General features: G+C 44.1%; 1 protein-coding gene across 2 annotated transcripts in view; it reads right to left on the minus strand.

Moving 5' to 3' along the window:
* The window catches only part of Lmntd1 (lamin tail domain containing 1), a 66,373-nt gene that overhangs the window by 21,310 nt on the left and 31,029 nt on the right, over nt 1-14,034 (minus strand). For both annotated transcript variants that reach the window (XM_041643748.1, XM_041643755.1), the window contains exons 6-7: nt 7,617-7,837; nt 6,776-6,948 (exon numbers count right to left, since the gene is read on the minus strand). In XM_041643748.1, the coding sequence (XP_041499682.1) occupies nt 6,776-6,948; nt 7,617-7,837 (394 nt within the window). The remainder of the gene's footprint in view (nt 1-6,775; nt 6,949-7,616; nt 7,838-14,034) is intronic.

Consider the following 14,034-nt stretch of genomic DNA (forward strand, 5'->3'; position numbering starts at 1 on the left):
ATGGCTGAGCACACTCATGGGACGGTGGAGGACTACAATGACTGAGCACACACTCATGGGATGGTGGAGGACTACAACAGCTGAGCACACACTCATGGGATGGTGGAGGACTACAACGGCTGAGCATACTCATGGGATGGTGGAGGACTACAACAGCTGAGCACACACTCATGGGATGGTGGAGGACTACAATGGCTGAGCACACACTCATGGGATGGTGGAGGACTACAACAGCTGAGCACACACTCATGGGATGGAGGAGGACTACAACAGCTGAGCACACATGGGATGGTGGAGGACTACAATGGCTGAGCACACTCATGGGATGGTGGAGGACTACAATGGCTGAGCACACTCATGGGATGGTGGAGGACTACAACAGCTGAGTACACTCATGGGATGGTGGAGGACTACAATGGCTGAGCACACTCATGGGATGGTGGAGGACTACAACGGCAGAGCACTTATGGGATGGTGGAGGACTACAACGGCTGAGCACACACTCATGGGATGGTGGAGGACTACAACAGCTGAGCACACACTCATGGGATGGTGGAGGACTATAACAGCTGAGCACACTCATGGGATGGTGGACGACTACAACAGCTGAGCACACTCATGGGATGGTGGAGGACTACAATGCTGAGCACACTCATGGGACGGTGGAGGACTACAATGACTGAGCACACACTCATGGGATGGTGGAGGACTACAACGGCTGAGCACACACTCATGGGATGGTGGAGGACTACAAAGGCTGAGCACACTCATGGGATGGTGGAGGACTACAACGGCTGAGCACACACTCATGGGATGGTGGAGGACTACAAAGGCTGAGCACACACTCATGGGATGTTGGAGGACTACAACGGCTGAGCACACACTCATGGGATGGTGGAGGACTACAACGGCTGAGCACACACTTATGGGATGGTGCAGGACTACAACGGCTGAGCACACACTCATGGGATGTTGGAGGACTACAACGGCTGAGCAAACACTCATGGGATGGTGGAGGACTACAACAGGTTAGCAAACACTCATGGGATGGTGGAGGACTACAACGGCTGAGCACACACTCATGGGATGGTGGAGGACTAAAAACATTTGATTAGCCCTCTTAAAGCAGCTTTAGCATCTGTGTATAAGCACACACACACACACACACACACACACACACACGCACGCACAGCTGCTGTGGTAGATGTAGAATGCTCATTTACATTGCTGTAGAACAAGACAATATGAGAACAGAAAATAATATTAAAATGGAGTGATATGGTAATGGGATCAGCTCTCCACGTAACACTAGAGTTAGTTCCTTTATGCTGTATGATTTTATCACAAAGAGCAGATACGCCTTGTGCAATGCCCTTTCCAGAAGTTAAAAGCAAAGTTGCCATCCTGTGCTGGTCTACAGATCCTTACATGTGCAGTTAATGTCCAGAAGTAAGGCCAGAGTGGTGTGGTCTGATATACACTCCAGACTAGAACCAGGACAAAGGCTTTAAGGCAGTGGATGTGGCAGTCATCACGACAGAATGCGAGCACCATCCGTTGTGAGGGGTTAGCGTAGGGCGACTTTTATATCCTATTGCATATTTTCACATCCTCAAAAACCGTGGTTGGTATTAATTAGGCATGGTGTATGTAGACTTTTCTCTAAATTATCCTATTCTTTAGTCTCTAGCTCCTGCACTGTATTTAAGAAACAACTAGAGGCAAAACCACTGTACTCTGCTGAAGTGTCTTTCTTCTGCGACCCAGCAAATGCCTGTTTGTTACAGCGGATAAAGAGCAGGACTTCGAGAAGCCTGCAGGTGTGGTTGGTCAGCTGGTCTGCTTTCTTTTTGATGATTGTGTGCGCATGTTAGAAAAGATCCAAAAACACTATCAGAGGATGAACATACAAGGTAACATCCCCTTGAAGAATTCATTATACGTTTCTTCTTCTTTTCGGGGGGGGGGGGAGGTTTCGAGACAGGGTTTCTCTGTAGCTTTGGAGTGTCCTAGAACTAGCTTTTGTAGCATAGGCTGGCCTCGAACTCACAGAGATCCGCCTGCCTCTGCCTCCGGAGTGCTGGGATTAAAGGTGTGCACCACCACCGCCCGGCTTCCTTATAACATGAGGCAGTGACTCAGGAATTTCTTTCCCCAGCTATCCATCTATCATTTAGAACATGTCTGTTGGTGACTGACTTTCGCAATAGAAACCAAAAGAACATCCTGGCAATTCTGATGCATATTTATCTGTGCATATTCATAGCACAGAGAAATAGTTTCTGAGTCACAACAGAAAGCTGCTTCAGGAAAAGTTGAAACTAAATTCATTCGCAAAGCAAGTTATTGATGGTAATTCATTGGAGAAAACCATATTAGATATCTTGAAACTCTCATGTAAAAATCATGAAATCTGATTAATGGAGATGGGATAATTTAAGATATGAGTTAGCCCGAAATATGCTTAAGCTATTGGCCAAACAGTATTGCAAATAATATGGTTTCTGTGTGGTTATTTTGGGGCTGAGCAGCCGGGAACAAATAAGTGGCTTTTGTACAACAAATTGGCCCCAGGATGCACAGATTAATAGAGATGGGCTAATTTAAGATATGAGTTAGCTATAAATATGCTTAAGCTATTGGCCAAACAGTATTGCAAATAATATGTTTTTTGTGTGATTATTCCAGGCTGGGAAGCTGAGAAAGAGCGAATGGTCTCCTACTACAAATTGACACTCCAATGTGTGCTAGCTAAATCCACATAAAATCTGAGAGGGCTTGGACAAGAATTCTAGACACTAAAAAACAAAGTTTAGCCACATTTTTTCCTAAATGGGCTGCTCCTGATTCAGCAGTAGTCGGAAAAAAAAAAGAAACTACAGAGTTTTGAACCAGCTGCTTCCTGGGCCATGCTGGAGTACAAACTCTGACTCTTTCAGGAGATCAAATATTTAAATGGGGTTTGTGAGCAGAGTGTTACAACTTGCTTAATGGCAACATAGACCCAATGTGTGCCTGAAAATTGGGCTGTGAATATGGCTTGTGCTAAACAGATCTCTGCCCCACCATGTTGGACTGGGCAGAACCAAAAGGCAAAGCCGCCTCAGAAGCACTTAGCATTTTAAGAAGCGCTTCTGGACAGAAAATAATTGCAGATACACAATAGGACAGATTCAGATATAAAAGACCTCTAAATGAGTCACAGTGTGTTTAAAACATGTATGTAGGCTCGGGAGAGAGAAGAAAAGGAGGACAGAGACAGTAAACGTAATATAAAAGAGTACAGAGAGTCATAGATTAAAGGAATTAAATACTAAACTTGTAGAAAAAGTAATAGAGTAAGAAAAATAAGCCATGTAAAGATGGAATATACACAGAGAGTCTAGATTATGTATATCATTGTGTTTTCTTTGAATTCTTTTGACTGTGAAGGAACTAAGTACAGAAAGACATTTCATTTTATGGTCTGCTAAGCTAAACCAGCATAAAGGTATCTTGACTTCAGAATTTGGGTCTAAGAATAAGTTGCTTCGGAAAAGAGGTTTACATTTGCTTCCACAGAAGATGAGAACCTGTGGAATCCTTCCAGACTAATATGGTTTGAGGGACCAAGACTCCCTGAAATGTCACTGTGAATAACCCCCAAAATACTTTGTCCAACAAAAAGCAGGAAGCAGGTTGGAGAAAACTATGCCCAAATTCCCTAAATGAGTGTTTATAAATGTTTATTTACATTTAAAGGGGGATATGATATAGAGATCAATACTTTGCATTGGTATGGATCTTGGTTTATTGATATAAATTTAAAGTCAATTCTGTTACATGTATATTTCTGCTTTTTATTAAGGTATTGTGTTTGTGCAACTGATTTAAATATGCAATGTATAATTAAGAAATATAGGTTAATAGATAATCATTTATAATAGTCAAGCTTGTAGTCATGTTATTTAGGTTTTCTAGATATATAGAGGCATATTTCAGTTAGATAGGTATTCTTCAAATCTTTCAGAGACCTTCAGAATATGTCATTTAAATGTTTTAAGAAGTTAGGACTTTTCATAACAGTGAGACACATCTACTCCTGGCAGTGCCAATAACTTCAAGAGAAAGATGGGCACTGAAGAGGCTCTGTATAGAGTTTGTTAGCCATTTGGGCAAGGAACTGCTCTTGCCTGGACTGCTTGATATTATGCTGTGTGAATTGGAGATGCAGGATCTGCAGAGAAATGACTGCTGAACTTGCCTAAAAATGAGATGGTCTTTCAGGGTTCCTGCTTCATGAAAGAGTCTGCCAGACATTCTGCAATGTCTGTTGTGACTGACAAACTGCCAATAGAAGGAAAACTGTCTTTGAAATTTCCTGCTTCACAGAAAAGTCTGCAGGATACTGTGAGCCAGTAGGCTGAAGATGGGAGCCCACAACATTACAGAAGAACTTTGGGTGACTGTCCAGGTAGCGAGATGTCCCTGTCAATTCGAGTGTTTTGGAAGTTGCCTACAATGTACTTCCTGTTTACTTAGGTAATGTTATATCCTTCTGTAATCTTTGTTAAAGTTGAAGAATGGATAGTTATGATTACAGTTTTCCATAGTTATGATAAAAGATAGATATAAATATTGTAACTATAATTCTTGCTTGATACCTGTTTTGTTATATGTAATTTTACTATGTTCAAGTTAAAACCTTCCTTTTTATTTAAACAGAAAAGGGGAGGTGATGTGGGATTCCCCTCTGTATGCTGTGATTACCATTGATTAATAAAGAACTGCTTTGAGCCTATGGCAGGGCAGAACAAAACTAGGTGGGGAAAACTAAACTGAATTCTGGGAGAAAGAAGTCAGTGAGAAGCCATGGAGCCCTGCCAGAGACAGATGCAGGAACCTTACCCAGTAAGCCACAGCCACATGGAGATACACAGATTAATGGATATGGGTTAATTTAAGATATTAGTTAGCTAGAAATATGCTTAAGCTATTGGCCAAACAGTATTGCAAATAATATGGTTTCTGTGTGATTATTTCGGGGCTGAGCAGCTAGGAACAAACAAGCAGCCTTTGTACAACACAGTCCTAAGAACCACGTTTGTCTCTCTGACAGAGAATCTTTGCTTAAGGAAAACCTTGACAATTCAGATTCAGATCTTATTTCATAGCTGGGAAAGCATGGGCATACAACTAGCATGCAGTTTTATGAAAATGGATTATCACTGATAATATCTACTAATTATTATAAATTATTAGAACCCATTATTCCACTTCTAAAGGGGGCTAGTCATTCTTTCTCCAGGAGGTACCAGCAACTCTAACACTGTGGCTTTTAGTGTTTAATAGGAAATTCTAGGTTCATGGTTCTTAGAGGTCACAGACAAGGACGAATATCAAGGTTGTGAGCACTGAGCATGGCCATCTGTCCCTCACTGTGGACAGAGATGCCTGTGTATTGTACGCTGGGATTCTGCCTAAGAGTTATTTTTAAATGCACGACTGCCAAACAAGGCTATAAGCTATGGCGTCTCCAGATTACAGCCACTGTGTGAAACTATCTCAGTACTGTACTGGAATCTGGTTCCTTCTTGGTACAGGGTTCTTCAAATTCAGTTCTCAAGAGTTTAGGGGCCTGTGGGGAGCCTCAAATACTCTCAACCAGAAGAAGTCACACAAACACAATTCTGTAGCAAGTATAGAAGGCCCAGGGACTTATCAAAATCCAATCACAGAGTCTGGGTTAAAAATGTCAGCTCAGGCAGGCACAGCCATGCATGCTAGTAATCCCAGCCCTCAGGAGGCTGAGGCAGGAGGCTCAAGACTTCAAGGCTATTTGGGGACATCTAGGAGGCCCTATCTCAAAAATCCAAAAAGTAAAACAACAACAACCACCCAGTCTAAGATCCTATTCAGGACGGAACTCCTGGGAGAAAGAGAACAATAACTTGGGGTCACTGTTGGGCTCTGTTTAGAAGTGGTGGCTATTGGTTTTCTGTCACAGTATAACCCATGGGACCACTTTTCATCAGCCTTCAAGAATTACTACAGGAGCTGAGACTGGGGAACCGTCCTAAGTTTTCAGACAGTCTAGGAGTGAATTTCAGGATATATAGAGTGAGATCATTTTTCAAAATAAATACACCCCCTAAACAGATCAGCCACATGCTGGCCACGTGATTCTTATGGCTGATCGGTTCAATAACAGGAAGTTAGCTACTCTACTACAGCCACTGCAAGGAAACAACCTATATACTTGCTGTAAGAGCCTTTGTTATAGAGTTGATGATCAGTTCCCCCAAAGGATTCTTGTATGGCTTAATCCCCAACACTAATCGTGCTTAGAAGTGAGAATCGGAGAGAGAGGATTCGGGGGCGGGGGCAGGATGCAAAATCTGAATAGACTCGAAAGACGGAACTGGCAGATGGGGGCTGGATGGAGGACGGAGCTCCCCTGTGGCTGAATCTTAGGCTGGCGGCTTCCAGACACAGCTCCTTTTTGTTTGTGGCTGCCGTGAGGTGAACAGTTCCCCCCACCCCACCCCTTCTGTCATGGTGAAAAGCAGGCAAATCACACAGCCCTCTACCTAGCTCTGCATGAGCCAAAATGAATATCTTCTTCAAACTATTTCTCTCAGATAATAGTCGAGACAAAGAGCTCAAACAGTCTGGCACGTGGGGCTGAGTAGTGTTTAATACTTCGCACATGAGCACAAGCTGTCCCCTTGCTCTCTCCTCTCCCCCGAATCTTCATCTCTTCCTCTCTCCTGGCATAAGCTTGCGTTTGGCTTACCTGGGGCTGATTCAGGCTTGGCTGGCTGAGGCTTCAGCTGCGCACCCAACCTGCTCTGGGAAAAGTCTGAGTCCTCTGATTCGATGAGCGAACAGTAGGGATGCGGAGAGGCGTAGGGACTGCGGCACCAAGGACTCCGGTTGGGTAAAACGGTCGGCGAGATTTCCTTTTCTCTGCAACAAGAGAAAGACCGATTTGAAATCAAAGGCATTTATTTTATGTAGTAGTGTTAGTATTGGAGGTGCGATGAGAGAGAAAGCCCATTTAAGGAACCTAGAGGGGGCCACTCTTCCAGAGAACCTGCTTCAGTTTCCAGCACCCACACGGTGGCTTTTAGCAATCTGTAACTCCCAGAAGTCCTCTGCTAGTCTCTGTGGCTACAGGCTAAACACCCATACATAAGATAGAAATGAACCATAATAATGTTTAGAAAGAGTATGTCTTTCCTGGATCTGATAGCCAGGGTATTTATTGCGTCACCGATAGCATTTGGCTAAAGAGGAATGGAATTCTGCAACTCTGTCCCCAGCTAGCTGGAGGATAAATTCATTGCATACTTCTGCTTCCACTCTACCTGCTAAGCACATGGAGACGCTGTCACCTTCCCACCTCTCTACAGTTACCTTGCCTCTTGCAGTGCCAAGAGCTTCTTAAGGGGCTCAGGGACCTCAGGATTAACCCTTCAGAGCCTGTACGCAGGTCTCCGCTCTCTTCACAGTGCTACACTGTACTGGAGCCATGGCCTATTGACCGATGATCGTACATGGGCTCCCAGGGCATCCCACAGGCTCGGGTACTAATGGGGAAGGGCTCAATAAATAGGAAATGAAGTATTCTTTACCTCCTAAGAGCAGGGCAGGTGTGCCCTATCTGGCACTGGGAGGACTCTCTCTTTGCTGACTCCTTTTTTTCCTTATTGATGGAGGACGCAGATGCCACTCTCCACCCAAACAGATGGCTTTTCACTGTTGGAATCACTACTGAGCATCTCTCAAATTCAATGTCGGTCTCTAACTTCTCCCAAGCTTGCTTCCAGTGGATCGGAGTGTACCAGGCGATCGCCTAACAGAAACGAAGAGGGCTCAGTATCAAATATCACTGGAGCTGTATGTCTATACGGCCACAGGCCTACTGCGCTGTTATTCAGCTTTGGTTCCGGGTTTCTGTCTGAGGTAGGCTCTGGCTCTCACTCTGCTGTCTAGGTTGAGCTGGCACTTGTTGGGTTGCTCAGGCTATTCTAGAAGTCATGGTGATCCTCCTGCTTCAGCCTCCAGAGTGCTGGGATTAAAGATGTGAACTTTACACTTCAGAATATATTTCTAAAAATAAATTTTATTGTCTTTTTAAGTTTTCAACATTAATTACAGAATATATACATTTATACATACATATATATTAAACATATCTGTGATAAGAGCTAGTGAAATTTACTTTAGAAATTTTCAGATCCAATGCCATTTTATTGCTTATATTCCATGTGCCACACATTAGTTCTCCAGACTATTTGTGCTCTCCATGTTCTTTGGGTACACACCAGCAGAGACACTTCTGGGTCAAGTGCAATCCTGCTGTGATTCCTTTAAAGAGCCCTCCTCTGAACTCCCACTGTGAAGAAGGGGTAAATGCAAAACAAGGGCCTGGGAAAGCACCATAAAGTGCCAGAAAGCCTGCAGTTTTGTAGGAAGCATCATTCTGTTTGATCCCTACAAATATGAGATTATATACCATCATCAGCAATGTGCCATGAGTCTATGGACTTTAAAAACAGGGCAAGATGCTGTCCACTGGTCATGTTGGAGTCATACAGGATTCATGGCCACAGCTTACTGTCACTCGGTGTCTGGTGGAACCTCAGGCCTGTCTGCTTCAGTCAGCAGGTAGATAGGAATAGATTTCCCAGGAAGACCTTTCTCGTGATTGCAGAGTGAGGACGAGTTTCAACTGAGGTAAGAATGGGGTGATCTTTTTAAAATTTTTTATTTTATTTTTTAATTTTTTTTTAGAATTGCTTGTTTTTATTAGGGTCTCATTTGGACATAGAATCTTCTCACCTTCTCATTAAGGGTGCATTTTTTAAATGAGCAATGCCATTGCTTTATCACAGCTGGGTTTTTCTGACGGGATATAACCCAAGGATGGGGAACTGAAGCAGAGGCCATGGAGGAACTCTGCTTACTGGCTTTCTCCCCGTGGCTCCTGCTCAGTCTGCTTTCTTAGTTAGGCAAGGCTTACCTGCCCAGTGTCACCTCACCCAGAGGGAGCTGGGCTCTCCTGCACTATAGGCCACCTTCTATACTAAAGTCCACTCTTTCAAGATGACTGACTCTAGCTGTGTCAAGCTGACATAAACCACCAGGACAAGTACAAAACAATGCAATGACTGAAGGGAGGAAGAGATTCTCTGGAGGACCATGACGGTTTCTGAAGCGACAGTCGGATGACGGGCATTAATGCTAGTAAAGTATCACTGATGCTGGCTCGTGGTCTCAGGGATTTCAGCCCCTGTGGTGGGTGAGCATGATAGAGTGGCTCCATGGTGATGGGAGGATTTGGCAGAACCCCTCATACCGTGGAAGACCAAGACACAGAAGGCACAAAAGGAAGAAGCCATCTACAGTTCCTCCAGAGAAGACCAACCTCCCAAAAGTCCAAACCCCCTCATACAGTGCCCCCTACTGGAAGGCAGGTGTCCTGACATTTCACATCCCAACCATCACTTTTCTAAAAATTAATTAATTAATTTCACATCCCTATTAAAGGCCCCTCCCTCCTCTCCTCCCATTTCCTCCCCACCTCACACCACCCCCCTTCTCCCACTTATCCTCAGTATTCGCTCAGAAAGGGGCAGGTTCCCCAGGGGCATCAGCAAAGCAAATCAAGCTTCCGTAATAGCAAGCACCACTCTCTGTATTTAGTCTAGACAAGGCAAACCAACATGAGGAACAGGTTCCCTAGAGCCAGCCAAAGAACCAGGGACATAACTGCTCCCATTGCCAGGAGTCCTGCAAATGGACCCTGGCACAATCGTCACATAAATACAGAGGGCCTCGGTCAGTCCCATGTACACTCCCTGGTTGTTGGTTCAGACTCTGTGATGGAGGAGGGTCATCTGTCTATCTGTTGCTTTCAGTGGTTAATTAATAAAGAAACTGCTTGGCCTGATAGGTCAGAACATAGGTGGGTGGAGAAGACAGAACAGAATGCCGGGAAGAAGGGAAGTTGGTCAGATGCCATGGAGCCAGCCGCCAGGTCAGACATGCTGAATCTTTCCCGGTAAGCCACCACCTTGTGGTGCAACACATATTATTAGAAATGGGTTAATCAAGATGTGAGAGTTAGCCAGTAAGAGGCTAGAGCTAATAGGCCAAGCAGTGTTTAAAAGAAAACAATTTGTGTGTTGTTATTTCGGGTGTAAAGCTAGCCATGCGGAAGCCGGGTGGGACGAAAAGCAGGCCTGCTCACCTCATCACTATATCTGTGTGTTCCCATGAGCCAGGCTAGCCATTTCTGTGGGTTTTCCTTTGATGTCCTTGACTCCAAGGCTCCTAAAACCCCTCCTCACTCTCCTTGATAGGACTCCCCAAGCCTAGCCCAATGTTTAGCCATTGGTCTCTGATGGAGGAAGGTCATTGGTTAAATAAAGAAACTGCTTGGCTGGCCCTCATAGGTTAAAACATAGGTGGGAGGAGTAAACAGAACAGAATGCTGGGAGGAAGAGGAAGTGAGCTCAGACCGACAGCTCTACTCTCTGGAGCAGAGACGCCATGCTCCCGGCTCCTGGGCAGACACACGCGATGAAGCTCCGACCCAGGATGGACGCAGGCTAGAATCTTCCTGGTAAGATCGGTGCTCACAGATTATTAGAGATGGGTTGATCGGGATATCAGAATTAGTCAGTAAGGGCTAGAGCTAAAGGGCCAAGCAGTGTTTAGATGAATACAGTTTCCGCGTAATTATTTCGGGTAAAGCTAGCCGGGTGGCGGGAAGCACCCCGCTGTTCCTACTACTCCAGGTCTCTGCATGTGTCTCCATCAGTCGCTGGATGAAGGCTCTCTGATGACAACCAGGGTTGTCAGCAATCTGATCACAGGGGATGGACCATTCAGGCTGTGCACCCATCAATGCCAGGAATCGTAGCTGGGGCCATCCTTATAGACTTGTGGAAGTTTTCCTTGCATCTGGGACTCCATAAAGCCCCCCTTTCCATTTATCTCTCTCGGCACTGACCCCCCCAACCTGATCCCTCATGTTCCCATGCCCACCTGCCCCCATTCCACCCAGGAGATCTATTTCCCCTTCTCTGGGAGATCCCTGTGTCTCCCCCTTGGGCCCTTCTTGTTACCTGGTCTCTCTGGGTTTGTAGATTATAGCTTGGTTATCCTTTACAGCTAATATCCACTTATGAGTGAGTACATACCATGTTTGTCTTTCTGGGTCTGGGTTACCTCACTCAGGATGATTATTTTCTGGTTCCATCCATTTGCCTTCAAGTTTCCTGATGTCATTATTTTTAACAGCTAAGTAATACTCTATTGTGTAAATATACAACACTTTCTCCATCTATTCTTTGGTTGAGGGGCATCTAGGTTGTTTCCAGGTTCTGGCTGCTATAAATAAAGCTGCTCTGAACATAGCTGAGCAAGTATCCTTGTGGTATGATTGAACATCATTTGAGTGGTATTGCTGGATCTTGAAGTAGATGATTCTCAATTTTCTTAGAAACTAACATATTGATTTCCAAAGTGATTGTATAAGTTTGCATTCCCACCAGAAACAGAAGAGTGTTCTTCTTGCTCCATATCCTCTCTAGCATAAGCTGTTATTTGTTTTTGATCTTAGCCATTCTGATAGGTGTAAGACTGTGGAGGCCCAAAAATGTGAGCCTATTCCACCTTGTCTGATGGTCAGAGACTTTGGAGTTTGCTCAATATTGTTGAAGCAAGTGTAGCTACACATCCTGACTCAGGATGTGATTACTCGGGTCTTTTGACATTACGATGGCTCATGCACGTAGATCCATTCCATCCTGACAGATGGTCAGGATATGAAAGCATACTTTTGCTCCTTCTTTTGTAAAATGAGTTTACCTGGGAAATGACTTCCTTCAGGATACTTGGTCTAGGGTGGCTTCACTGCCTAAACAACAGAATGCTAATGACTTGATATCTGAAAGTGTTGAAGCAATTAACTGTTGAGTTGTCCTTTGGATCATGTTAAAGAAGTCTTTTGTTGCCTTCTCCCTTTGGTACTGGGGTATAAAAGTGTATGGAAAATTAAATGTGGTGATTTCAGTATTCACCGAAACTCCCTCCCAGTACTATTCTATGGTTTCTGTTTCATTAGTTTTAAACATGTCTTTGTGTTCTTTACTTACATTTCTGATCCCCATGAGCCTACCCTGGCAAGAGTTGTATTTGTTGAGGCTGGTCTCCAATATAAGATGGAATCTCAGTCGTTTTGATTTGCATTTCACTGATGGCAAAAGTTGATGAACATCCCTTCAAGTATTTCTCTGGCATTTGAGACTCTTCTGTTGAGAATTCTCTGTTTAGGTCAATACCCCATTTTTAAATTGGATTATTTTTTTTGATGCCTAGTTTCTTGAGTTCTTTATATATTTTGGAGATCAGCCCTACGTCAGATTTGGGGTTGGTGAAGAGATTTTCCCATTCTGTAGCTGCTGTTCTGTCCTACTGACAGTGTTTTTCGCCTTACAGACGCTTTTCAGTTTCATGAGATTTCATTAATTAATTGTTAGTCTTAATGCCTGTGCTACTGGTGTTCTATTTAGGAAGCTGCCTTCTGTGCCAATGTGTTCAAGGCTATTCCCCAGTTTCTATTATTAGGTGCAGTGTATCTGGTTTTATATTGAGGTCTTGATTCACTTCGACTTGAGTTTTGTGCCAGACAATAGATATGGATCTATTTGCATTCTTCTACAGGCTGACATCCAGAAATGCAGCACCATTTGTTAAACATACTTTCTTTTCTCCATTGTATAGTTTTGATTTCTTTGTCAAAAGTCAGGTATTCAGAGGTGTGTGGATTTATTTCTAGGTCTTCAATTTAATTCTATTGGTCAGTGTGTCTGTTTTATGCCAATGCCATGCTACTTTTATGCTATAGCTCTGTAGTAGATCTTGAGATCAGGAACGGTGACACCTCCAGCAGCTCCTTTATTGTACAAGATTGTTTTAGTTATCCTGGGTTTTTTGTTTTTCCATATGAAGTTGAGTATTTTTCTTTTGCGGTCTGTAAAGAATTGTGTTGAGATTATGATAGGGACTGCAGTGAGTGTGTAAATTGCTTTTGGCAAAATGGTTATTTTTTACTATGTTAATCCCACCAATCTATGAGCATATAAGAGATCTTTCTACCTTCTGTTTTCTTTTCTACTTTCTTTCTTCAAAGACTTTAAGTTCTTGTCATAAAGGTCCTTCACTTACTTGGTTAGAGTTATACTAAGATATTTTATATTGTTTGTGGAGGATTGTTGCGGGAGGTCCTCCCACTCCTCCAGCCTATCACCGCTGAGATACCAGCCCATTGGGGCGTGGTCTCTCTCCCTTTAAAAAAGCGGCCACTTCCCTCTCCTCTCTCTCTTCACTTCCTGATCCGCCGGCGACTAGACTCCTTTCCTGGTTGCGTAGAGGGCTGTAGCCTGGGACAGTGATCTGTAAGTTTTTTCCCTTTTAAATAAATACCACCCTATTAATCATAATCCCAAATTGGTGTGGCATTGTTTGTGACTTACGCCTTCAATTTGGCACCCAACGTTTGGTTTTAGAACGTCTCCTTTCCCCGCTCGGCTGCCGGCTGGGAGTTCGGCTTGGCAGGAGCCCTCCCTTCCTCAGCCTCCGGCGGCCTTGGCCTCCCCACGTGGATTTAAACTCCATAGGCCCATGTAGTCTCTGCTGTGTGGTTTGCTCTTTTCTGAGTCATTTTTAAATCTCCCTTGCAAGCACAGCTCTTAAGTGGCGCGAACCAGAGCACGTGGTTGCTGAAAGCTGCAACCCCTCAGGGTGACTCTGTCACGTGGAGGCATAAGCGGCTTCCAGATTGCTCTTCTCTACCCCTGGATTCTGGGTTTCTGGTTCCGTCTCAGGAATTGATTTAATTACATTTACTTTGTCGAGAAACTTGCATTTTCCAGTTTTTAACATCTACTAAGGCACTGAAACAGGACCATGTTTTCACCACGACTCTGCAACAGCGCCACCTGCTGGATAATAGGTAATATGGCAGTTTTCATTTCTAAC

Source organism: Microtus oregoni, unplaced genomic scaffold (genome assembly GCF_018167655.1).
Source record: "Microtus oregoni isolate MIOR12 unplaced genomic scaffold, Mior012 000002F_ref0000024, whole genome shotgun sequence".
Taxonomy (NCBI): domain Eukaryota; kingdom Metazoa; phylum Chordata; class Mammalia; order Rodentia; family Cricetidae; genus Microtus; species Microtus oregoni.